At 47.2% G+C, this 24,302-nt stretch overlaps 1 protein-coding gene across 5 annotated transcripts in view; it reads left to right on the top strand.

The window, feature by feature from the left end:
- The window catches only part of pard3ab (par-3 family cell polarity regulator alpha, b), an 80,942-nt gene that overhangs the window by 16,597 nt on the left and 40,043 nt on the right, over positions 1 to 24,302 (top strand). For 4 of the 5 annotated variants that reach the window (XM_053883290.1, XM_053883289.1, XM_053883292.1 and 1 more), the window contains exons 3-11: positions 7,590 to 7,773; positions 9,988 to 10,175; positions 10,314 to 10,457; positions 18,036 to 18,127; positions 19,501 to 19,584; positions 21,820 to 21,945; positions 22,937 to 23,325; positions 23,449 to 23,588; positions 23,695 to 23,820. In XM_053883290.1, the coding sequence (XP_053739265.1) occupies positions 7,590 to 7,773; positions 9,988 to 10,175; positions 10,314 to 10,457; positions 18,036 to 18,127; positions 19,501 to 19,584; positions 21,820 to 21,945; positions 22,937 to 23,325; positions 23,449 to 23,588; positions 23,695 to 23,820 (1,473 nt within the window). The remainder of the gene's footprint in view (positions 1 to 7,589; positions 7,774 to 9,987; positions 10,176 to 10,313; positions 10,458 to 18,035; positions 18,128 to 19,500; positions 19,585 to 21,819; positions 21,946 to 22,936; positions 23,326 to 23,448; positions 23,589 to 23,694; positions 23,821 to 24,302) is intronic. The other variant, XM_053883291.1, reaches the window with a different exon arrangement.

Raw genomic sequence — 24,302 nt, 5'->3', positions numbered from 1 at the left:
CTGTGACAAAGTCATAAACCAAGTCACGCTCTGTCCCAGACTCGCCTCATCCCTGTCCCAGCTCCAGCCCACAACAGGACATCAAACCCTGGAGTGAGCGCTCCAGCCTCGGCGGTGTGGAGAGCAAGCACCTCCCCTGTGACACTCTACCACGGTCCAGTGCGGAGACAGGAAAGGTTTTACACCTCAATGTGAAGAAAAAACAGTCAGTAAATGTAGCTAACGGGACACGTCTGCATACAGAAGCTGCGTTATAAACGATAACAAAGCGCCTCGTGGGTCAGCTGATCGGTCCGCGCACGTTATGTTTTTTCTGACTTTTTTCGGGGGCGTTCGAGTTCTGGATTTTCGTTCGAAATCCGAAGCAAAAAAATATCGAAATTTTTGTTCAATCTCCGATTTGTTCGAAGTCCGAGACTGTCCGAGGTGTCAGACTGACTGACCTCTGAAGTCACTTCAAGTTCCACAGTGAGGAGTAGCACCATTTGATCATCAGACCAGACCCGCTGACACCAGACTCTCCTCACCACACAAGCGTCCTGTTGACAAGTTTGGGCTGCAGACTTCCTCTCTGACGTGGTGAACTCCACAGTAGAAAATAAAAAACGTCAATGTGCAACTTGTCAAAACTAGACCTTAAAAAAAGACACTGGAAGTTTCCTACGCTGTGATTCGGCCAAACCAGCGCGGTCTGTGGCGGGAGGAAGTGGTGTGTTTGTGTTGATGTTCACATACACATCAGGCTCCACAGCTGTAATACTTCTGTTGTTGCTCTGTGACTCTTGTAGATGCGCAGATGTTTCCTCCAGACCGTTCACCACTGATGCGGCCGTTGCAGTGAAGAAATGAAATTATTTATAACGTTTTTTTCAGTTTCTGTTTTCTGTTATGGACAAAGAAAGTTGTACTCTTTGTCTAAACATTGACCATTGAAGTTCTGAACGGCACTTCACTGGAGGCAGGTTTGATATCAGCGTTGTCATCCCCGGACCTGCCAGCAGGGGTCAGTGTTTCCACGTCACAGCCTCAGCTGCTTGAGCTGAAGTTCGACTCGGTAGAGTGGACCCCAAATACTGCTGCGGTTGTGGGATTGTTCACGAAGGAGAACAGGAAGGAGCTGATTTGATCTGTGTGTGTGTGTTGTTCTATACCACTTTATGTTAGGATCATTTTTTTTCACCACAATTTGCGTCCCCAATCATATCTTTAGAGTGGTCCACATGAACAAACAAGCCATTTTGCATCTTCATTTTATCTTCTCTAATCCACCGGATGTGTTTACCAGAGTCTTGCTTTGACTCCTGATCCACCAGGGTCCGGCTCCAGGGCTTTGTTTCTTCCCTCCTTGGGAACATGTTGGATTAGCAGGTCGTGTTTTCACTTCCGTCCTGATTCATTGACTCTGCTGGAAATTAAGGAACTTTTAAATCCGGAAATGAACCAGCTGCTGGCCCTCTGAGCAAACACCCATATGGACTCATTGACCCCCCACCCTAATCACTTCAACTTCCTCTGCACCACCGCCTCGCACCATCATCCTCCCATTGTTCCTCAGTTTGTTTTGAGGACGTTTTTAGACGGATCCAGAACCTGAACCGACCCGAGTGCATCTGGATCATCACTAACTGCTCCAGCAGCTCTGTCAGACAACCTGTTCTCAAGACACTTCCTGACCCCGATCTGTCAGTCATTCTCACCTCCTGCCCTCCATCTTCTGATGGATCCTGAAGTCTGCTGTCCTGGGATTGTCCTGTGGACTCCTTCTTGTGGACTTGCAGGTCAACAGATGAAGTGCCCCATGAGAAGCTGGCTAACTGGAGAAACACAATGCGAGTCTCTGGCAGATGACTGAGCTCTACTGTTGATCATGTCCTCCGTGACTCTGTCCACCACCGGAGCTCTTGTTGAGTCCATTTCAAACTTGGCCACATTGCTGATGTCAGGAGACATCTCTCTGCCACATTTCCTCACAAACAAAGAGGCAAACGTGTGAGAACTCTGAGATGAAGCCTTCGTTAGTTTCAGTGGAGAAGGTTGGACTGTGGTCTGATAGCTGCGGCCCAGCAGAGCAGCTCTCCTCTTGTCTTATCTGGTATTCAAGCTGGCAGCCGGGATCAACCTCCCCGACGACGGCCGAGCAGCTGTCCATCTGATCCGCAGCGTCTGCAGCTGCCGACACTATCTGGAGCGCTGGGTCGTGACGGAGCTGCCATTCACTCACCCGTCACGGCCGCGGGCGATAAAGCCGAGCTCCGCCGAATCCATTACAGGTAATCACCACGTCGCTGACATTTAGAGACGCCGCCGTCTCACTCGGCGGGGACGGAGAACAAAAGTTAAATAAGCAGATTCTTGACTCGCGACCAAAACGCTTGACTCCCTCGTTTGTTTGTGGAACATAAACACGACCTCGGAAGCGCTCCAGCAGCAGTTGACCCAAGTGGCAGGACATCCTGTTTTCGCCTCAAGTATGAAGCGCATTGAAAGGAAGTGGACACGCTGAGAAAGTGGGAGAAATGTGGAGGCATTATCAAACCTCACAGCTACATCACTACGACAGTCTTCCCCGTCCAAGAAAAATCAGCATTAAAATGTATTATAAAAACAATTTGCAATGCTAAAGGGTTGGGAGAAACCTACATTAAACACAGCTGTATGAGGATGCGAGTCTCACATTTCCTCCCCCCATACTATTTGGATGTTGGAGAACTGGTCTCAAGGTTCTCGCCATCTCTTGCTGGTTGCTCAGGAGGTTGTGTAGTTTGTGTTTCTGGGGTGGCGCCCACCTCTGGAGGACTCCTGGGGTTGTCTCCCACCACATGTTGGAGGTCTGCTCAGCAGCCTGGGTCTCCTCAAACTTTGATTTTGGCATCGGCTTGTCTCAGAGTTGTTGTCGGCGCAAACGTCTCTTGGGACAGCGGATGAACGTGCACGTCATCAGGCCTGCTCATTTGAATTTCCTCACCGGCGTGTCCTCGTTCTCCTTCTACCCCCCTCGTCACAGTAATTGGCTGAGAAAGAGAATAATGCTGTTTTACTGAGCCGCTCTCGAACCTCTCTCTGCTCTGCGCCAGAAAGATTAATTGGTCGGGGAATCGCAGGCGCACTTGTTGTTGGTTCTCTGGCATTAACGTTAAATCTCTGCGATTCGCTCTGATCCGACTGTTTTTCCTCTGCTCTCCTCTCCACTCCGTCCGTTTCATCCGTCTTTCACCATGAAAGGAATGTTGTTTTTGACGTCCTGCAGCTGGAGCCCACATTCATCCAGAGTAGTGTTAAACAGAATCCTGGTTTTTAATGGTGCGCCGAGGATGACGCAACTGTTTCACATGTTCTGCAATTTCAAGGGTTCCTGGGAACTTGACTCGGTCTGGGGGTTGATCAGGGAGTCGTTGAAGGATTCAGAGCTGGTGATTAATCATCATCTGAGGACGTCTGCGCTCCGATCTGTGACTTCTCAGATGGCAAGAGCGAGCCAACACTAGTTGACTTTGCGCTGGCGCCACACACATTGCATGTCACCTCCGACCTGCACGGTCTTGTTGCTGTGAAATAACTGTGCAGAGGGCACAGATTGAACAAGACTGATAGGGAAGAACAGCGATTCAAAGGGACGACGATCTTCTGGGGTTAGAAGAATTTGGAGAAAAGCAAACAGTTGCTGTCTGAGATGGAAGCATTGAAGTTCATGGATGTGATGGAGGACATGAATTGGGTCAGGGTGACCAGGGAGGATGAGCAAGCGTGGTTAATGATGAGAAATGCTAAAAGACAAAGAAGAAGTTTACAGCTTGTGCGCCTCCTCTCCATCCTGTCTGTACAAGGCACCATCTGGCGGGTGGTCATAATGTTGTCATCTACTCAACTCTTCCACTTCCTCAACACGTACCCCCTTGACCTTCTTCAAAGCACTCCTAAGTCTTCACATGGGAGTTTCTCTCTGAGAAGTCTCCCTCTGAAGACGCGTCCGCAGCTCAAGGTTTAACTCGTAATCCATATTTATCTTCTGACGAGCCGAACTGCTTCGGCTCAGATTGGAGTTTACTTTCCACCGTAAAGCTCCGTAGAGTCCCACCGTTAATCAGACCGCCACTTCCCGGTGCGGCCGGCCGGAGCTGCTGAGACTCGAACCAATCTGCTCTGATACTTTCTAACTCATGGATCATCTACAAGGCGGAGCTGGATATTGTGTGATTAAAATGTGCGAGTGGAACAAACCAGCGGTAGATGAATGTTCAAGAGCCACCAGTCGTTCTTACATCCCAAAATGTGCTTTTTTCCGTTCTAAAATACACTTTTGTCAAAGAAAGTCCAGCAATATGAGCTGAGGATCATCAGTCGAAGGTTCATCGCTCTGAAGTTTCCCATCCTCCAGAGGATTAGCGGCCCAAACAAGCGTCCTGGACTGGCGGAACTTCTGTTTGTTGTTCTTAGAATTGTGGTTTATGCAACTTGGTGATCAGAAACATTGTTATTTTCTTGTTCAACATCCTGTTTTTGTGTGACATAATCGTGTTTTCTCTGGAGCAACTGGTCATTCCAGTTTGGACATGAAGTTCAAGGTTTTGTTGCTGATCTGGCTCCTTACTCAGAATCACTACATTCTAATCTCTAACACATTTTAACCATTTTGCTGGCAGTTTTATGATAGATATTTTTACCCGTCTACATTTGTCTTTTCCGATTCTCAGAATTTAGAAGGGAACCAAATTCCAGCGTACATCTTCCTCCTCATATTCAAGGTCAGGTCTGGGGGCAGCTGCTGAAGACGTCCGTTGTCCCTCTCAGACAGACATCATCTCTCCAGCATGGGTCTGCTCCATGGCCTCTTCCCAGTTAAACACCTCACAAGTTCAGAAGACATTGGACAAAACAGTGAGGAGCAGTGGTTCTGTTCCGAGTCTCTCCTGGATGTGCCAGTGTCGCAGCAGTTAACTTTGCTGAGCACCACTTCCTTCTCTCCTGGAGTGATGTGATCTTCCACTCAGTAGAAGCTCTGTCAGATTGGGTTTAATCCCGGCCGTGGTCGGCTCCGGGCTCTCCAGGTCTCCAGGGATCTTGCCGACTTATTGATTCGTGTCATTCTGTCGCCGCGGCAACTTTGATCTGACGGTTTCACGACATCTCGGCACTCAGTCTTAATTAGATTTCAGCGTCGAGGTGTGTGGTTGTGTGCGTGTGTGTGAGTGCACTAGAGTGTTGGTTGTGCGGCGATACTGGTTGTGGCTTATCATTTTCTAATCCAACGACAGTGATGAAGCCTTCACTGCATGGTCACATGACTGCACGCTGGTGGCTGGTACTTCAACTAAGGTTAAAGTGGTTGATACTTTTCCTCTGGCTCAGTAGCTCCACCGGTTCTTGTCCTAAATCGACTCTGATGTCACTCAGCGGAGCTTCGTTACGTAATCCTCAGTTGCGGTAATTAGCCCTGAAGGGCCACGTTGTTAATGAGTTGTTTAATAACTTGTTAGAGCAAATCTTTGTTCGCTCTCGACAGGTTTGTGGAAAATGAAGACCATCGGTGTCTCGCTACCCTTTTTCTTACGGCTTTAAACTCCCTCCATTAATCACGCCGGGGATGCTAGCATGGCGGGTTGGTGGGACTAGTGGGGGTCATGTCGGGGTCCCCCCCCCCACCTCGACCATCTCTGTGGTTTCACCACTAATTCTTCTTAATCTAAATCAGGACGGTAATGAAACCATATGAGATGTAATTACCTCACTTTTTCTGGAAACTTCAGCAGCAATAATTTCTCATTAAGCAGCCATCGCTCCTCCGACACCCCTCCCCCCCCATCACAGCTGAGACTAGTATGTGGGTCAGAACCGACTCTGACTCCCCTCAGCTGCAGAAATCCACACGTTTCCGTGAATAGTCTTTATTTTGTGTTTGGATTTGGCTGTCAGACAGTTCAGAGCTCCATTTTGGTCCCAAAAGGCTCCATGTCAATCTATACTTGGAGATTTTCACACATCCATTTTTATTAGTTTCATACTGCCATTTTTGTTTTTCACTTTTCAGTTTAGCAAATCTCAGCATAAACCGGTGAAATTTGGGCAAACAAATCTGGAAAAGAAACTCTGAGCAGAAAAAAGTGACTCAGCAGAAAGCTCACGACAAACTTCACCATGGAAGAAAAATGTCCACAGTAAAAAAAAGAAGCACGCTGTAGAAATGAAGTGGTGGAAAGAACTCTTAAGAAAAAAAAAACAAAAACATCTGTTAATAGTCGTTGAAGAGATTTGCTGAAAAAGTGAATTTTTATTTGCATGTTGATTTTGGCGCCAGTCCAGCTCCATAGTCTGAGTTCAGCTAAGATGGATATTAGAGTTCTTGTCAGTCAAAATGTCTCTGACCTCAGAATGACAAGTGACTCGTTTCATCGACACATGCTCAGTTACGTTGTGCCGTGAAAGAAAACTGGAGACTTACTCTGCGGTCACATGACCAGGGTCACCGTCCGACCGCACGCTGTGGTTTCTGACCGCAGTCGACTCCAGACTGACGGAGTGTGGTGGACGCCGTTGATCCGTGGAGCTGCTGAGAATGTCTGGAGCTGCGGGCGCTGGAACACGCTGCTGACTCGTGTGATTTTAGGAATTCGTTCCACAACTGTTGCTGTGAGGTCGCTGACTTCCCTCAGCAGTTTTAGGTTTTGAAATCAAATCATTGTCAAACACGTCAAGACCTTCATGTTTCTACTCCTTCTACGTGGCGTCCGGGTCGGTCCACTTGCCTCAGAAGTTTGGATCGCTTCCCTCCAGTGTCTCTGGGGTTTGAAGCGGCCAGCTGATGTGGAGGCTCATCTGGGATGATTAATTCTGCTCCCTTTTGGTCCCCTGACTGTGATAGAGGATCTGTGACCTGAATATGTCTCATCTTCATAACTAGTTTTAAACTTGGTTCAACAAACCAACTTTAATAGTTTGAAGTATCTTAGTGTGACATCAGCAAAGGTCCAGCTTATAGTGTTTGCTTTGAATATAAAGTGTTGACATTTAAAATGTGTCTGATCTCGCATTTAAACTTGTCTATATACATTGATTTCACGTTTCTACCACTCTTTCCGTTGCACTTTTCAGACCAGTTAGCAAGCTGAATTCTTGGCTCGAGTGGTCGTGCTGTGTTGCCATTAAAACTCTAATGGTCGTCCGGGGTGTCGTGTATTTTCGTAATGACGCCTCGCGGCCATAAGGGCCAAGCTGGTTTTGATGGTTCCTTGTTTCTTCAGCGATGCTGGAAGGTGTCCAGATTCTGTGTAGCGTTAGCAAAGCAAGCTTTGTGACCATGTCCATGAAGCCGCTGACTGAGTATTACTGTAACCACATGGAGAGTCGGGGGACCAGGCCACGATGAGCTGAGTCAGCAGTTGTGCGTCTGTAATGAGGCACCTCACACTCTGTTGTGTAACTGTGTCAGACACAGGAGTTGAAAATAGTCATCTGTACATCAGACACATCAGTCCAAATACAAAACATCAAATATGATTTTAGCGGCGGCTGCTGAAACTTTCTGTGCCTTATTATCATCTCGCGGAGTTCGTCCCTGGCTCAGCCATTGATCCTGTGTTTTCTCCTCCCTCTAGTTGATCGCGATATACGACGAGCAGGAGCCTCATCATGGAGGCGACGGAACCAGCGCCAGCTCGACGGGAACCCAGAGCCCAGACTTGTTTGCTACAGACATCAGCGCCGGCAGCGGAGTGTCGGCTTTCCAGCCGTACCAGGCGGCGAGCGAGATCGAGGTCACGCCCTCCGCACTGCGAACAAGTAAGTAAGAAATGGAGATGTTGAATCTGTGAGGAATCTGGAGCTTTGTTTTTCATGTCTTGTGACGTCAAAGCAGGATCTTTGCGCTCTATTTAAGTGTCCTGAACGCTTGATATACGCTAGTTCGGTGCTAGCGACTTGCTTAGAGGGTTAATGTTCATTTCACCGTGACTGTTAGCATGTAGCCAGGATGAATCGGATCCTAATGCCCGGCTCATTTTTTGCTTGGCTTGTCCCGTTTTAGCTCGCCACCAATGCAAGTGTCAAACGGAGCCTTCTGATGACTTTGGTGAATCACGATGTGCAGGAAAGAAAACTTGTGTTGTGCCTCATGTTTACGTGTAGACAAGGCTCTTTTTTTCTTCACTCTAATTTAGCGGCTGAAAGATTGTTTGAGTTGCGATTTTTCATTTACATCGTGATTCTGTTTTCCTCCTCGACGTCAGGTGTCGCCAGCTGCAGCGCTTCACTGCGAACCCGACAAATCGCCTCATCACCGCCGCCGTTACCTTAACCCAGCCATAAATTCTCTTAATTGGACAGAAGAGCTTTTTTTCCGAAGCCGAGATCGCCGTTTGATCTCCGGCCAAAGTGACTAATTGCTTCTTCTCACCGGCTCCTAAATCAAACGCGACGCTGAGTGGTTCCACCGCCATGGTTCCGCCGAGCGTGTCACTTTCTGGGCTTGTAATTACTGGGAGTTTGGACTGCGATCTGAGTCCGCCGGTGATTTGTCAATTTGGATCAAGGCGAGTGCGTTTACACACGCAGGCGGACAAATGTGCCGTCGCATTACAGCCAGCTAGGATGATGCATTTTTAGAAACCCGTGTTTTCTTTCCTGTTTTGCTCTTAAAGGGGAACTTCTTGTTTTCAAGTGTGCCCTCCCACGACTCTCATCATGAGTTACACTACGGCTTTAAACCGCTTCACTACTGATGGCTTCTTTGCCCAACGCACCGGGGCTCAGACACACAAGTCTCTCTCAGGGTATTGCTTTAAACTGTCAGGAGAAGCGCTACAGCTCACATTTTGTCCCGCATAGGCTGTGTTGTCTGTTCTTAATGACTTGTTGGCATGTGTGAATCGTATGCTAATGCTATGCTAATATAGCCCTACATGCTCAGCTGTCCTGTCTTCTTCGATGGTTCCAGGACCAGTAGCCCTAATGTGAAGGTCAACACAAAGTTTTGTCTCTAGAATCTCAAACGTTAAGTGTCCTGAAGTAAGATATCTTTAGCTTCCCTAACCGTGACATGAGTGTTGAGAAGTTGCATGCATCGCAAGCTTGCGTTGAGTACCGATGTTTTGAGTGGCTATTGACCATTGAGCAATTGCTTTTGCAAACGTTGACTAAGAACTCAAGCGTCTGGTATGATTAACATTCTGGTTTGCTAACATTTGCAAATGCTAACACAGGAGTCTTGATCCTATCTCCAGTTTCGGAGGTTATGTGACAACATATAATTTCACTTTCAGGTACTTCTTTGCGTTTTCTCTCTCAAAGTGAGTCGCTCATATTAGACTTTAATTTCCCTGATTTTGTTAGTTATTGAATTGTGAAGAATAAGTTCGAATGTGTGACTTTTTAAAGTGTGAATTTACACAAGGTTCTGTGGTTTAATGGATGTTTTTATGCTAATTGAGGCTGTGAGACACATCAGCTTTTCCGACACACACACATATACTCCAACACACGCAATAATGTATCTATTTGCTCCATGTCCGGCCTGTTTGTTGTTTTTTGGAGCTGTCCTCCCACATGCAGCGACTTGTTATTTTAGCGATGAGAGTTTTAATGGAAGCACTTACGCTGGTGTTTCTCAGCTGGATGGATCGACGTTCCCACACTTCTTCATCGGTTTGTTTGGAGCGGCTCTGCCCTCCGCCGATGAACCCTCTGATTCGACAGTTTGATGAGTCATGCTTTTGTTTTTCCACATTGTTCATGAAGTCGTGAGTTAGTCATCGCCTCCTGCCGCTCTACTGTTGCTTCATCCCGGTGGGTCTCCTCGCACCTGCTGTGGATGATACCTGAGCACTTTGTCCTCAGATGCTGGTTTCAACTCAAATGTTCCAGGAATGTTCAGGGTTCCGACGCAGCCTCTTAATTAGATTAGATTACCCAGAACCTGAGTGAGAGGCTACCTCTGTCATAAAAAGTGAAGCTGCTGGATCTTCCTTGAACCTTTGTCCACTTCCCTGTTACTTCCAGACATGCCTCTCCACGTCCGCCGCAGCAGCGACCCCGCCTTGCTGACGGTCAATGGGCCGTTTGTCGTCGGTGAGTCTCGCACCGCGACAGACGACCAGCCGTCGAGGAAGAACCCCACCCGATGGTCCACAACGGCGGGCTTCCTGAAGGCACGTCACTCCACAGGAACAAACAGCTTAGAGAGAAAGGTAGCGTGCTCGTCCACTTTCGACCTCCAGAGGGCGTTTAAGAGCAGCAACACATTTGTTCTTAAATCTCTTCTTGTATCCCGAATTGCTCAGTGTCTTGAAAATTCTCAATAAAGCATCCGTTCTCTGTTCATAAAGGCCAAAGGTCAGGACACGTACCGCAGCCTGCCCCGGGATGCTGGGACCTGGGCTAACCAGAGGGAGTTCCAGAGAGAGACGGCGAGATCATCGCTCAGCGCCAACCACCCCATGGTGGACCGCTGGCTGGAGCGACAGGAGCAGGTACTGGACCTACTTTCTTATTACACTATTCTTATTGTTTAACGGCAAAGTTGTCAGGGTTTTCTGAAAATGATTTTTTTGCTGGTTCTACTAGCTGGAATTGCAACACTTCTGCTTGCCCCCTCGCTCGCTCTCTCTCCATGTGTCTCAGGGCTACAAACAAACACACACACAGGATTAATAAATGATCACTTGCTTCACTGACGCTTTCGTGTTTCTGCAGCTGCAGCTCTTTAAACAGCTAAAAACTGAGGCGCGTTGTGTTGTCTTATTTAACTCTCACAAACATCCATCCACAGCATTGCTGTTCTCATCTGTCTGGTGATGAGGTCAGCGCTGTAACAGGAGGTTACTGCAGGTCGCTGTGCTCTGTGTTAATGACTCCTGCAGCCCAACACACACACACATGCTCACACACCTGGCGAGCCTCTCATCAGTGTGTGTGCCGGAGTGAAAAGACAATTTAGTAACGGGGTGTCACGTCGCCCACTCTTGATTGTCTGGATTCGGCGCCGGCTGCCAGATCTCTGCAGCTCTCTGCCAGATTTCGGGTCTCCAGGGTTCTAATTCTCTGGTTCAGTGTTCCAACTGTCGGCGTGTCACCGCGGCTGAAGCTCCTCTTTGTGTTGAGACGGGAGGCGGAGAGGCGTCCAGCGTTTCTCTCGATGTTTCTATTCTCCGTCCAAGTGTTTTTTTTTTCCCTTTCAATGTAATTCATTTGTGGAGAAGAGAAAAGTCGTCACTCTGCTTTTACAATTCTGCTGCTCATGTTGCCAACAGCTGGCACTAAGTTCTCTCCATCACAGAGCCGACATCACACCTACCGTCTCTCACTCAAACACCTGCGTTCAGAGCGAGCGTCCGTCTTTCAATCAATGTATGTTCAACCAAGCCCCCGCGACCCTCTGACCACTTCCTCGTTGCTGCTTCAGCTCTGGTGGTTAAACAAAGCGTTGGTTTGGAATGGCTGCGAGCGAATGACTGTCCGGTGTCACAAAGCGAGGCTCTGGTGCGGCGGTGGATCTTTGTGTGACACAGGAACAAGAGAAGAAAAGAGTGTGCAGTGATTTAATTAGAGCGGCGCTGAGATGAATTAAGCGCTGCAATTTCCTCAAGTTGGCTCCATCTTATCTCTGCGGAATAAATGACACGGAACCGAGGAGCGTGGAGGGGAATCAGAATGGAGCCTCAAATAATGAAGAGGGAAGCTTTCTTTTCTTTTCCACCTCTCCTGCCGGAACAAAAACGGCGGCGCTGAGCGGCGACGCCTCTGAACCCCACCGATCCTGATTGGATCTGCCGGAGGAGAATGGAAGTGTTCTTGGCGTCTCCGAGTGGGTGATTGTGAGTCTGCGTGACACAAAATTGAACTGCGATGTTTAAGAGCTGAAGTGCCGAAACTCCCGGCCCATTTGGCAACAGGTAGCAGGTCGCCATGGCAACAGTGCAGTGTGTATTAGTACGGGCTGAAGAGGAGTGTGTGTGCAAGTGAACCGAGAGACCCTAGAGCATTTACGGCCATTGTTTGGTTGTTTTGTGGAGCTCTTCATGCGTTTGTTTGTGAGTGTCAGAACAAACCGACCAATTAAGAGAAACTACACACTCCTACTTTCGCACACTAACTTGGATTGATGTGAGTGGAGAATGAATTTCGACCTCTGATAATTTGATTGGTGTGATGTCATTGGTGTGTACATCAAGCCATTGTTTTCCAGTTGTCTGTGTTAGTGGACCATAGCACTTCACCGCTGTGCTCCGATAACATCAGTCAAACAAGGTTTGTTGCTTTCACAGTCACTACATTCTTTCGTTCCTCACACTGAATTTGGCACTGAAGCTAGGTGCAGGTGCGCCTTACCTGAAATCTAGACACTTAACGCTAAGTTGTAGATAGATAAAATGATTGTTTTGAAAAGCGGCGGGTGCAGGTAGAGGGCTGAGGTTTTGTGTGTGTGTGTTCACTCTCTCCAGCCTGCAGATGCACCCGAGTGTCTTTCACATTGGGATTGATACAACACACAACTCACAAGGGATGTTGTTACACAGCAGCGTCAGACACACACGCCTTCTTACGACGACACACACATGACAGAGTTCACACCGGAGTCAACCCAGACACACAGATGTGTCTCAGAAGTCGCTGTGTGTGTGCGGCGTAACCTCCTGCTGTAAATAATGCAGCACAACAAACCTCAGCAGCGTGCTTAAGTGGACACTCACGGTTCCTCCGGTGCTCGCTCGCTAACAAGCTTCCTGCGGTGTGTGTGTGTGCGTGTGTGTGTGCAGTAGGTAGCTGAATCCCTCAGGTGCGCAGTGCAGCTTTCACGGGATAAATCATGCAAACCTGAGCCGTACACTCATAAATCACCCGAGCGGAGGTGTGTTCTTACGTGCATGTTTAATGTGAGCCGTGTTTGTCCGTGTCTGTGTCAGTGAAGTGGATTCTTAATAAATTCAGCTGAAACACATTGATGTAATGTGTGTTGGGGGGGAGGGTGCAGTGCAGTGCAGTGCTCCTCCGGGTTGTTGGATGTGTGTTTGATTCATCTTGGTCCTGAAGCTGCTGGCTCCCTTCACAGTGCTGAATCATGATCATTTATTTACAGCAGGAAGAGGAGAGAGGAGCCACAGTGGAGGCTCAGGATGGTGGCCAGTGTGGTCAGAGCTGCGATTGGCTGTAATGACAGTCAACATAATGACAGTCCTGCAGTGATGACCGGGGCTATATGGTGCTACCGGCTGCTGTAATGATGATGGTCATGGCACACAGCAACGTAAACATGACCATTACTGCTGCTATGACAGCTGCATTAGCTGTAACTATCATGGTAACAATGTGCTTATACGATCAAAACCCCAATTAACAACTGGATTTATTACAGCCTCAACAGTGGTGGTGTTGTGAGGACATGCCACCACTGTTGTGGCAAGTCTCTGGTACTTATGACAACATTGGTAGCAACACTAGTTTCTGCAACAGTGGTAGTGACATGATAGTTGCGGCAAAACTGGAAGCAAAACAATAGTTAAGGCTACACTGGTGACAACAGTAACACTCATATCATGCTTGTTTGTTGCAGCAACAATGCCAATGACACTGTTATGAACAACTTGGGTAACAACACTAGTGTCATTATCTCGGGTAATGATGCGAGAATCAGCAACTCTGGTAACAAATACCAGTATGAGCAACTCTGGTAGCAACGTGACAGTTACTGCAACACTGGGAACAGCATGATAGTCACAGCAACACTGGTAACACTGGCATAGTTTCTGAAACATTGACAACAACATGATGGTTACAGCAACACTGGCTATGACACTAGTATCAGCAAGTAACAACACTCGTGTCAGCAACTCGGATTATGATAGTATGAGCAGTTCTAGTAAGAACGTGATAGTTACAGCAGCACTCGTTGCATTGGGATAGTACTAGTGCAAAACTGGTAGATGCACTACCATTAAGGCTACACTGGTAACAACGTGATCATTACAGCATCACTGGTAACAGGGGGATCTTTATGGCAACAGAGGTAACAACACAATAGTTACAGCAACAATGGTAGTAGGGTGATAAAGATAACATTGGTTAGGATGCAGAGCACAGATTTAGTAGTACGATAACTGTTAGAACTGATAACTGAAAGAACAAACGACACCTGTGCTAACACAGGAGTTACAAGTACAACATTAACTTGGACTGATTACGCAATGATAACATCTTGTTTTAACTACAGCAGAATATGACAACATAGCATTACATGGTTGTTTTACGACAACAAGAACAACATGACTTGATGTCTTAGACAACCCTGTTGAAAGTACTGAAAGATAGGGTATGATTTTTGTGGCCCACTAGGTGATGCTGTAGAGCTGCCACTGAACCCTGCATGTGTGTTTGTGTGTCATTATCCAGTGTGCAACTATTTCCTCAGATGAATGCTGCAGGTTTGTTTGTGCGCAGGCCTCAGTGTTAATCTGCTGTTATCGTCCTCTCTTCTCTGCCGCTCGCCTCTTTGTGCTGCGACCTCGTCTGTCTGACTCACTGTCAGTGCGCACCGCTGCTCCGCGACTTGTTCATGCCGCCGCCTGCGTTTGTTCCCGTCTGATGGCAGCACCACGAATGAAAACTCGCTTTGTTTCCAAGTCTGGCGCTTTTAAATAAACCAGAGGAGATTAAAAATGCGTTGAGTACTGTGTTGCATTATTTCTGACTCCTTGTTGTGGAAGATGATGCGAAATCTTTATCTTTATTTTCACTGTCAAGCAGTGAATGCAAAATAAAACGTCTGCAGCCAGTTTCATGTGGCTTTAGCTAGCTTCAGTCCTGAAATGTTGAGACTCTGCGCAGAGCTTTGTCTTCTTATGGCTCCTCCCTGTGGAGGATTTAGGAAAGGCACGATATAAAACTAACGTCGTCATCACTTGTAAAATTCCTCCCTCTTTTTGACTTGATCCTCCGACTTGTGTCACGTTTCCCGCCCTCTTTTTGTCGCTTTGACGCTCGTCGCCAAGCTTTCACACATCTCTTATTCATGAATGGCTTTTCTGCAGCACATGAAGATTTCATCCAAGTAAACATCCTGATTGGCTGCGTCTCGTCAGCCATTGTTTGTCGGCTCGCCTCCCGCCCTCGCCTCCCGCTCTCTGTTGGTCTTTGATCTGGGCGTTAATATGCCGGCGAGCTGTCGGAGCCAGATCGCCTCCAGCTGGGAGGGATGGAGCCGGTGGTCAGGGATGGTGGACTGCTGGGAGACATGAAAGACTCTCTGTGTCCTCCAACCTCTTATCACTGCGTCCCCATCACCTGCTGATCAAATCTTCTCCACTGTGGCAGCAGGTTGGCGAAAGAGTCGCGGGTCTATTCGCTGGTCGTCCAACTTTCAGAAAATGAAGTTGAAGCTATTGACAGAAGATGAGACCGTGAACTAGACCGGACTTAAAGAGTTTTGAAAGTTTTTTTTTGTATCTCACTCTGGTTGGTTGTTGATTTCTAGCTTTGTTTCTTGAAGACTCCCTGTGGTTCTTTGTCTTTACTTTTGGGGTGGTGAGTTCGAGATTCTTCCCTCTCAAGAGGTCAGTGTGTGTGGTACCCTCCTGTTGCTCTCTTCTCCACGTCACACATCTACCTTACTCTTTCTTTTCACCTTGTGTGACTGAAACTCTGGAACCCCACAGTCCCAGTGGTTCGGGGGCGTGTTTCAAAGCTTTGTTTGTGGAGCTTTGATCTTCATCATCTCAGGAGGAAAGGCCCGAAACTCTTTCAAGACCTTTTAAATCACGAAGGTTGTGTTGACAAACCAAAACACTCCCACGCTGCGACACACCGGGGCTTTCATCATCTCCTCTGGTGTCACTCTCGCCGCTCCATCTGACGAGTCGTTTCTGTTTCCGCGGCGGCTATAACGCGCCTCGTTGTCTTTGATTGAAGAATCGTCAGGTGGCTGAAGTGGATGTTTAAAACAGCGGCGCGGCAATTTAGGAAAACGCTGGAGGACGTTTTGTGTTCGCATGCCGGCGCGCTGATGGAGGCACAAACGGCTCGCAGAGAAGTGAGTGTGATGAGGTTCCTGAACGCTGATGAGCTAGCTTTGGTCTGTGAAGTCAACCATGTTGGTGGCTGAAAAAAAACCAAACTAGCTAGTTGGCTCACTCATTTTTCACCATTTAAGTCTACTTTTCCATCCAATTCTTGACGTCTAAATAAGAACAGTTTATTAAAAGTTAAAAGTAAATGGTTCTGAACAAATTTAGAAGAAAATATTTTTGTCAAGTTTCACATTCTCATAAGATTTCATGCATTTTTTTAAACATTGAAATGTTTCCAGTGGAATAAGAACAATCACAAGAATATTTCAGAAATGTTTGTAGAATTTTTGGGGTGTAAAAAAAAAAATTGATTGAGATGGCACGTATGTAATTGCATGCTTATTACTGATCAAACGTGGAGGTCACATGACCACCACTCTGAATGAATGAGTCGGATTATTTCGGATCATCAGCTGGTGGTCATAATGTTATGGTCTCCTGAAGCGGCCGTCTGGCAGCTGGTCTAACATGATCACATGCAGCAACCACAAACTCGTATGTGAGGATTTACGGTCCGTGTTTGTCTGATGCCGCCGCGTCAGTGACGCTGCGGTCAAAGTGCCAGGAAGGAGGAGTGAGCAGCACTTCATTAAAGTACACACACACACACACACCACTTCATTTACTCTGAGAGGGAGAGAAGGACAGGCCCCGGTGGATTCCCTCTATCAATCTTTAATGAGCCCGCGGGCCGAAGCTCTCGGCGTCCAGGAAGCAAACAATGAGTCGTCTGAAGAAACACTCCGGCCCTCGCGCCGCTACCTGCCGCTGCGCCCGTCTGGCTGGCGGCCATTAAACCCGTGCCGCGGCCCTGAATTATTGATGCCACCATCCATCTCTGCCCACTCAGCTCACTCCGGCGACGGGAATGGGCCGGGATCGTGCGGTTTGGAAAAACCTGCCAGAGCTCCTCCGACGGCCTGAGTCTTTGAGTTGATGTTTGCAGCTAATGGCTTCATTTTGGTCCCATTAGGACTTCTCCAACTCTTGTTGAGGTTCAGGAAGTGCCTGTCATGGAACACCTGAATGAACTGAACTCTGAAAGACATTTTAGCTGACACGGAGATTTGGGAAATAAATTGACTCCCATGAAGATTGTCACGTGTCTCTAAAAAAAGACGACCACTTAATTTTTTTTTTCAAATCAACAAATATTATTGTCCTGAGAAGATAGGAAACTTGATTGTCACAGTGAAGACAAACTGAAAACAAGGGAAAGAACACTGAAAGAGAGCAAAAGGAGACTGAACTGAGGAGAAAAAGAAGATCCATTACAAGAAAGGGTTCTTAAAAAACCCAGTGTAACCAAAAACTTCAAAGGACAAAAACATACGTTTTTGGAGGGGTCGGCCTGGAGACATCGTGGTGTGAGAAGTCGCACGTGCCCAAAGTTGAATTTGAAGATATTTCTCAAGTGAAAGTGGACTCCTCTTGAACATCCAAGAGCGTCATGGCAACCGAGCGGCAGCCGGGAGAACAGCAGGTTCATCTGACGTGCGGCGACCAGGACACCACCGACGCCGCTGCTGGCTCTCAGATGTCGCCCTGAAATTTTAATGATCTGCTTCGCCTCGTCTCATCTTCCTCCCGCCTCATTGGCACGCGTGGTGCTGTCGTGGCTTCGGCGATCAAACCGTCGGCACTGCGGGGGAGATGATGTGATCCGCCTGAAACATCCTGACGGCCATGTACTTCTACACCTGTGGAAGACCGCCGCCCACCTGCTCCTGGAGCCTGAAGGTCTGCAGCAGGAGCAACTGGAGAGCCTTTCCAGGACTGGAGTTTTGCGTTTTGCAGATCTGAACCGAGCGCTTCCTTTGATATCGTATTCCTCAGCCATAGTGGAGTCTAGGAGGAGATTGGTAGCGTCCTCTGAGATCTAGTGGGGCTTTCGTTGTATTTTCCTTGGTCCCTCTCTGTGGCTGATTCATGTTCACCCTCTGGGATTTGAACCCACAACCATTCATGTCTTCTTCCTGTTCTCTGCAGGAGGACGAGGCCAGAGAGGAAGAGAATGGGCGGATTGAGCCGGTGGGCCGAGCGGACTCCTGCGTGGACCACACGGCTGCGAGGTCGCTGGAGTAAGTGCTCCACTGTCCTCCCACTCTGACGTCCAACACTGGGATGTGAACTCTTGTCTCTCCAAGTCTCTTTTTCCTCTGCTTCTTTTCCACTTTTTCCCCTCTTTGTCTTCCTCATCTTGCTCTTCTTCTTCTTCCCTCATCTTCATGTCAAAATCTCCTTCAACTTCTTCACCTTTTATTGTTCTCCGATAGCCTTCACTTTACTCCTTCACCTCCTCCTTGTTTATTTGTATTCTTTCATCTGCTCGTTCCCTCTTTTTTTCCCAATTTTTTCCTCCCTCTTCTCCTCCTTACTTTACTCTTAATCATGCTCTTCTTACTCTTTAATCTGGTTAATCTGGATTATTCTGGTCTGAGGTGTTTCATGCAGATTTCTTCCACAAGATGCCTTTTGTTTGTGACCGTCTCATTTCCATAATACTGTCTTTTGTGGGAGTCAAATGATCAGAGGCTCCCACACAACCGAATATTAACCCCTCGCTCGCTCGCTCACTCACTCGCTCGCTCGCCCTACCTCCTCTAGTCGCCTCTCCTCCAGTTTGCTATTCAGGTGCGATTATTATTCCGAGATTTCCCCACGACCTGGCGTGTCGTCGACGAGGGGCCGCCGTCTCCCCGAGCTAATCACGCTTGCCGTAGCGAAGCTCTGAGGCGATTACGTTTGACATCTTGCTGAAATCTGCGTCTCCGCCGCGTTGCCGTCGCCCCGGGCGACTGACTTCAGAGCGCCAAAATAATAACTGATTTGTTTCTCACCGAATGAAAAGTAAATATGACGATATGAGAAGCAAGTCGGCGAGGAGAGTGAGCAGTTTCTCCTTTGACCCAGAGGACAGCAGTCGAGACTCGGAGCAGAGCTTCTTGAAATAAACGGACTGAGATGTTTTAGAAGGCCGCGCCCCCTTGTGGAGTGTCACATCCCGTCGCTGATCTGATCGCACTTGTCATTCACTTCCAGATTTATTATTTCTCTTGTCATTCTGACATTTCACCTTTTTGACCACTTTCTGTGTTAATACTTTTCAAAAAACATGAGACCCACACTAAAATATATTTTTTTAATTCTAATGTTGCCTTCACATCAGTCTTGAAATTATTTTCCAAATTGTTTTCCCTGCTTTTCTGTTGTTCTGACTCATTGATAAGACTATTTTTTTTTTGTTTTATCTCCTTGATTTGAAAACCTACTGCTTGAGCCAATTGTCAGTGAGATCTCCCTCTCCACACTTCCAACTTTTTCTCTTAATTTTTACTTCTTTGTTCATTTGAGTTTGGTTGTTTTTGTGTTTCACGTTTGTGTTTTCTTTCTTTTTGCTCACATGGTGTCCCTCCCACTGTCTGTCTCACCCCCCCTCCCTCATCCCCCTCAGAGATATAGTCAAACTGGTGGAAGTGTCTAACGATGGAGGTCCCCTGGGGATCCACGTGGTCCCCTTTAGTGGCCGCGACCGCAGGTAAAGCCCCGGCGCCCAAACTACCTCACGCTGTTGAAACGGTTAAAACTCAACAGACACACACACACGCACACACAGACGTTTCTCTATCTTTGTGAGGACCACTCATTGACAATAATTTCTGCATCTAAAACCATGAAAAACCTTGTTTCTTTGAGTTCTTGACGTTTTTCCGAGTCCACAAGACACTTCTTTGAAACGTTCTGCACTTTTAATATTTAAACTTGTTTTTTCTAGTTCAGACTTAAATATTTCATGTTTTTCAGACCTTTCATCTCAGCCTTGTGTTCGGTTATTGTCTCGTTGTTGATGTTAAATGTGAAATCATGTTTGGCAATTCCAACACATTTTCCAAACTTTTTCTCTGGGAATTGTACCTCATTTTTTAGAAGTTAGTTTTTAGAAGCTTGCCAACTTTTTTTCTGATTTGATCTGCTTTGTTTCCTTTATTTATTAAATTATGACTATTTTGGAAGTACATTATGTATATTATCATTTCATTTTATCAATTTCTATTTCAGTTATCACTCAAGTTTCTCTTATAATTATTAAAATTACATTAACCTTTCGATTCATTTCAAGTTTTACACCTTTTGAGTCGTCGTTACAAGTTGTCACTTTGTGCTCTCATCACTTTATCTTGCTCTTCCTTTATGTTTATTCATTCACCTACGTTTATTGAGTTTGAATTTCAACACAATGACAGTGAAAAAAGGTTGTTTAGTCGCTAAAAATTAATTGTCATCAGGAGGCAGCTGAAAAAAGAACTGAATAAATAAACAAAATAAATTAACACAACAACTCAAACATGAATTCATTCATTTAGAATAAATCACCCCATCAAGTTAATTTTAAAAATGATAATTAAAACGTTTTTTTTTAAAGTAAATCAGCTGATGAAATCCTTGTTAAAGGTTTAAAAAGGACCTCTTCTTGTCACTCTGGTGCTTCAGACGTTCATCAGCTGAAAGTGATACTAAGCAGTTCTGAGAAACCTGATCAGTCGCTCCAGAACCGCCCGGTCCGAACCAGTCTGATGGACTTCTTTATCGTCCGTTTTCCATCATAGCGACAGCCGTCATTCAGCTCCAAGCTCAATGTTCCTCTTGGACCTGGACTCGGGCCACCGGGCCCTGCGTTTCTCTCAGAGTAAATCCCCAGGGAAGCTTTGTGGAATTACTCCAGGAACTTTCCTTCACTTTATGCGGAAGATGAGGATCAGCACCTCCGAGTCTGAGGCTTTGATCTGTTCTTTAGTGAAGCTCCTCAGACCCTGTTGATGGATGGTGGTGGACAGTGAGAATGAGAGGAGGTGTCTCATCAGAACTACAAGAAAGGAGGTGAAGACAATGAGACAAAGAAGAAGATGAAGAGATGATGGCCAAGACTCTGATGAAGAGGAGACAATGGTTCTGTTCATCTGAGGAGATTCAGCAGAGCGACCTCATCTGAATCAATTCTAAACTCCAGTCTTGTTTTCCGGCATCTCTAATCCCAAACCGATGAATGGATGACATTCAGACCAAGTTAATCTCAATCTTGCCGCGGCCGCCTAGGTCACGGCAGCATACACGATGACTTCCCGCGGCTGTGATCCACAGGCAGCCTTTCAGGCGAAGCTAGTGCCTCACCACTGCTGCCGCGCTGAGCAACGTAATCCCGTTCGCTATGGCGGATTACACAGCGGCATCCAAGAGCAGGATCCGGGGAGGGAGACGGTTTCTCTCGTCCAGATTATCTCCGCAAGAACTTCATTTTGTCTGTCACAAAAAAAAGTGTTGAACATCTGCAACTTCAGAGATCTTTTAAAATTTAAATGAACCTAAACAGAATGAATCGTCAATCAATAAATATATTGAAAATAATTGCTTTATATTCTACCAAAAATAATGTAATAAATCGCCAAAAAGAATATATGATAGAATTAAAAATTTAGTCGGATTAAAAAATGTAATGTGATTATAAGTGATTATATTTCATATAAAAATCAAATAAGTCTCATATAGATGTGCCAAAAATAAATGTTAAATTTATCTTTTTGTAACTTTTTTTTTTGCAGCAGCAAATTTACACCTTCATATACACGGCGGCAGAATCATTAAAGCAAAACTATTATTAACAACCATGTCCTTGAATCAAAGTATATTTCAACAAGTATTTAGGTGGAGAACATGGCAGTCGTGTCTCTAGCTCAAATCTGGACGTGTGCCTGACGTCACCTCTTGACCCCTCCAGGACTCTGGGCTTGCTGGTCAAGCGTTTGGAACACGGCGGTAAAGCGCAGCAGCAGGGACTCTTCCAGGAGAACGACTGCATCGTGCGAATCAATAACGGCGACCTGAGAAACATCCGCTTCGAACAGTAAGACCACAGGGGGCGCTCTTCCCTCGAGCAGGCTCTCCGCTTACGCTCAGACTCCCCCAGTCCTCCTGCTAACGTAGCGACAACTGTCCTCTCGATTTCATTCCCGCTCTGATAATCTGCTGCTCCAGTGAGTCTCTGACCTCAAGTCCTCTTCTGCTGCTCAAACTGTGTCGATGAAAATGTGCTGCAACATTACACCATAAAAAAACTGAACAGATTTGTTTATTTAGAACCATCAGTCAGATAATGTTATTTCAGATAGGGTCGTTCAGAGCTCCACATCAAGCTGTCCAATTTTCTGACCAACTCGTCTACAGACTGGACTCACACCTGTACAGCTACAGGTCATGTGACCTCATGAGAGCTGCGAGATTCTGAAGATTCTCACAATATTCCAGCTCTCTTTGTTTCCTTTCATTACCCCTGAATTTCTGTCTGGGAGTACTAAGAATTCCAGTGTGGAATTCCAGGCTTCAGCATGCGCGGTGACCACCGGAGTGTCAGCTGTCGACTTGTTCACAGTGGAACTTAAAAAGATCCACGGGCTCCCCTCGGGATCGTCGCTGGCTGGGAACAGCAGTCTGGTATTCCATCATAAAGTCTGACAGAATATATTTTACATTTCCCGTCCAGCTGGCGAGACATCGGAAGAGGCCTACGAATCTGAGGGGCAGCAACAGGTGGCGCTAACAAGACCGGACTGTTGTCACGTCAGGCTGGCCTTTTGGGAAGCCAAAGAGCTTCTCTAATACAGGGTCTCGAATTGAGTGTGAATTAACAAAATACAATGTAGAAACATTCGAATCACAAAACTTAAAAAAAAAAAGTAGTTTGAAATTTCTTTTTACACAAATCATCTTTTCTTTTACCTCATGTTGTTGTTTCTTTGAATCTTTTCTCACCTTCCTGTTCTGATATGGAAGACAAAACCCCGTCGTGTGGACGAGCTCCCTCCATCTCCAGACTAAATCCTTGTTTCTCCCTCCAGAGCCCAGAACATGTTCCGGCAGGCCATGCGTTCCCCGGTCATCATGTTTCATGTGGTCCCCTCAACCCTGAAGAGCCACTACGAGCAGATCTCCCAGCCGGAGAAGAACCCGACCCTCAGTGGGCGCTTCAGTCCGGAGTCCCTCTCGGGGAGCATTGTGTCCGGAACAGACCAGAGAATCTCCAGGCACGGATCCCAGTCTCACCATCATCATCATCATCACCATCAAGAGGCAACTGAAGGCTACCATCCTCTTCCTCACCCGGCGGTGTCGGCTGCTAAACCGCCCACCGGACAGACTCACTCGCCCCAGAGGGGTCTGACGCCAACCCCGACCGCAGGATTCACCAAGAAGGTCGGCCGGAAGCTCAACATCCCACTGAAGAAAGGTGAGGAGCCTTTTAGGTGTGATGAACTCATGGACCTCACCATAGTCACACAACCAAGCTCAGGCAATGGTCTCATTCTGGAGGTCATTTAAGGTCAACCCACTGTTGTCTTCTCTCCTCCAGGACCGGAGGGGCTCGGCTTTAGCATCACATCTCGGGACGTCCCCCTCGGCAGCTCAGCTCCCATCTATGTGAAGAACATCCTGCCACGGGGAGCTGCCATCCAAGATGGCCGTCTGAAGGCAGGAGACAGGCTGCTGGAGGTGAGACAGAGGAGGCCTGACTCACAGCAGCTGCAACACAATGTCACTCACAGACACTGCTCCAACATGTTGAGGTGAATTATATTTGAGCTCCGCTCTGGCGCAGGTGAACAATGTGGACCTAAACGGACGAACACAGGAGGAGGTGGTGTCGCTCCTGCGGGCCACGCCCATGGGGGACGCCGTTGTGCTGCTGGTGCTGCGACAGGAGGAGGCCTTCCTCCCCCGAGAGGTGAGCCTCCTCTCTTCATCCCTCCTCCTCCACTCCTGAGTGGAGAGCTGAGATAGAAAGATTGATGGATGTAGAGAACAAAAGCAGGAAAGGCATCGGAATATGCAACAGCCATGGAGATGCTAATGCATGAAAAAAAAAAACAATCGAATCAGTTCAGGTCACTGGAAACATGACTCAGCAGATTTGAACCCAGATGTTGTGTTATGGATGGAGGGTCTCCGTCGACCCCTCAGCAGGTGAAGACGCCGGCACTAGTGGCGACTTGATTTACTCGGGATGGAAGAGAAACTCTCTCTGTGCTATGGGGCCGATCGCTGCTGCAGACGGTGGATTTATTTCCGGCTTGATGGGAACGTCGGGTCTCCGGGGGCGTCGGAGCGCCGAGCGTGTCAGTCGCCGCTTGATTAGTGACAATTATCTCGGCGAGTGGCGCGGACGAGGCCGTCGACGCGCTGTCACTGCGGGCGAGGAAGCGGCTG

This window comes from Synchiropus splendidus, chromosome 13 (genome assembly GCF_027744825.2).
Source record: "Synchiropus splendidus isolate RoL2022-P1 chromosome 13, RoL_Sspl_1.0, whole genome shotgun sequence".
In the NCBI taxonomy this organism is placed as follows: Eukaryota; Metazoa; Chordata; class Actinopteri; order Syngnathiformes; family Callionymidae; genus Synchiropus; species Synchiropus splendidus.
Note: the sequence above shows the minus strand (reverse complement) of the source record. Positions and strands in the feature narration are given on the sequence as shown.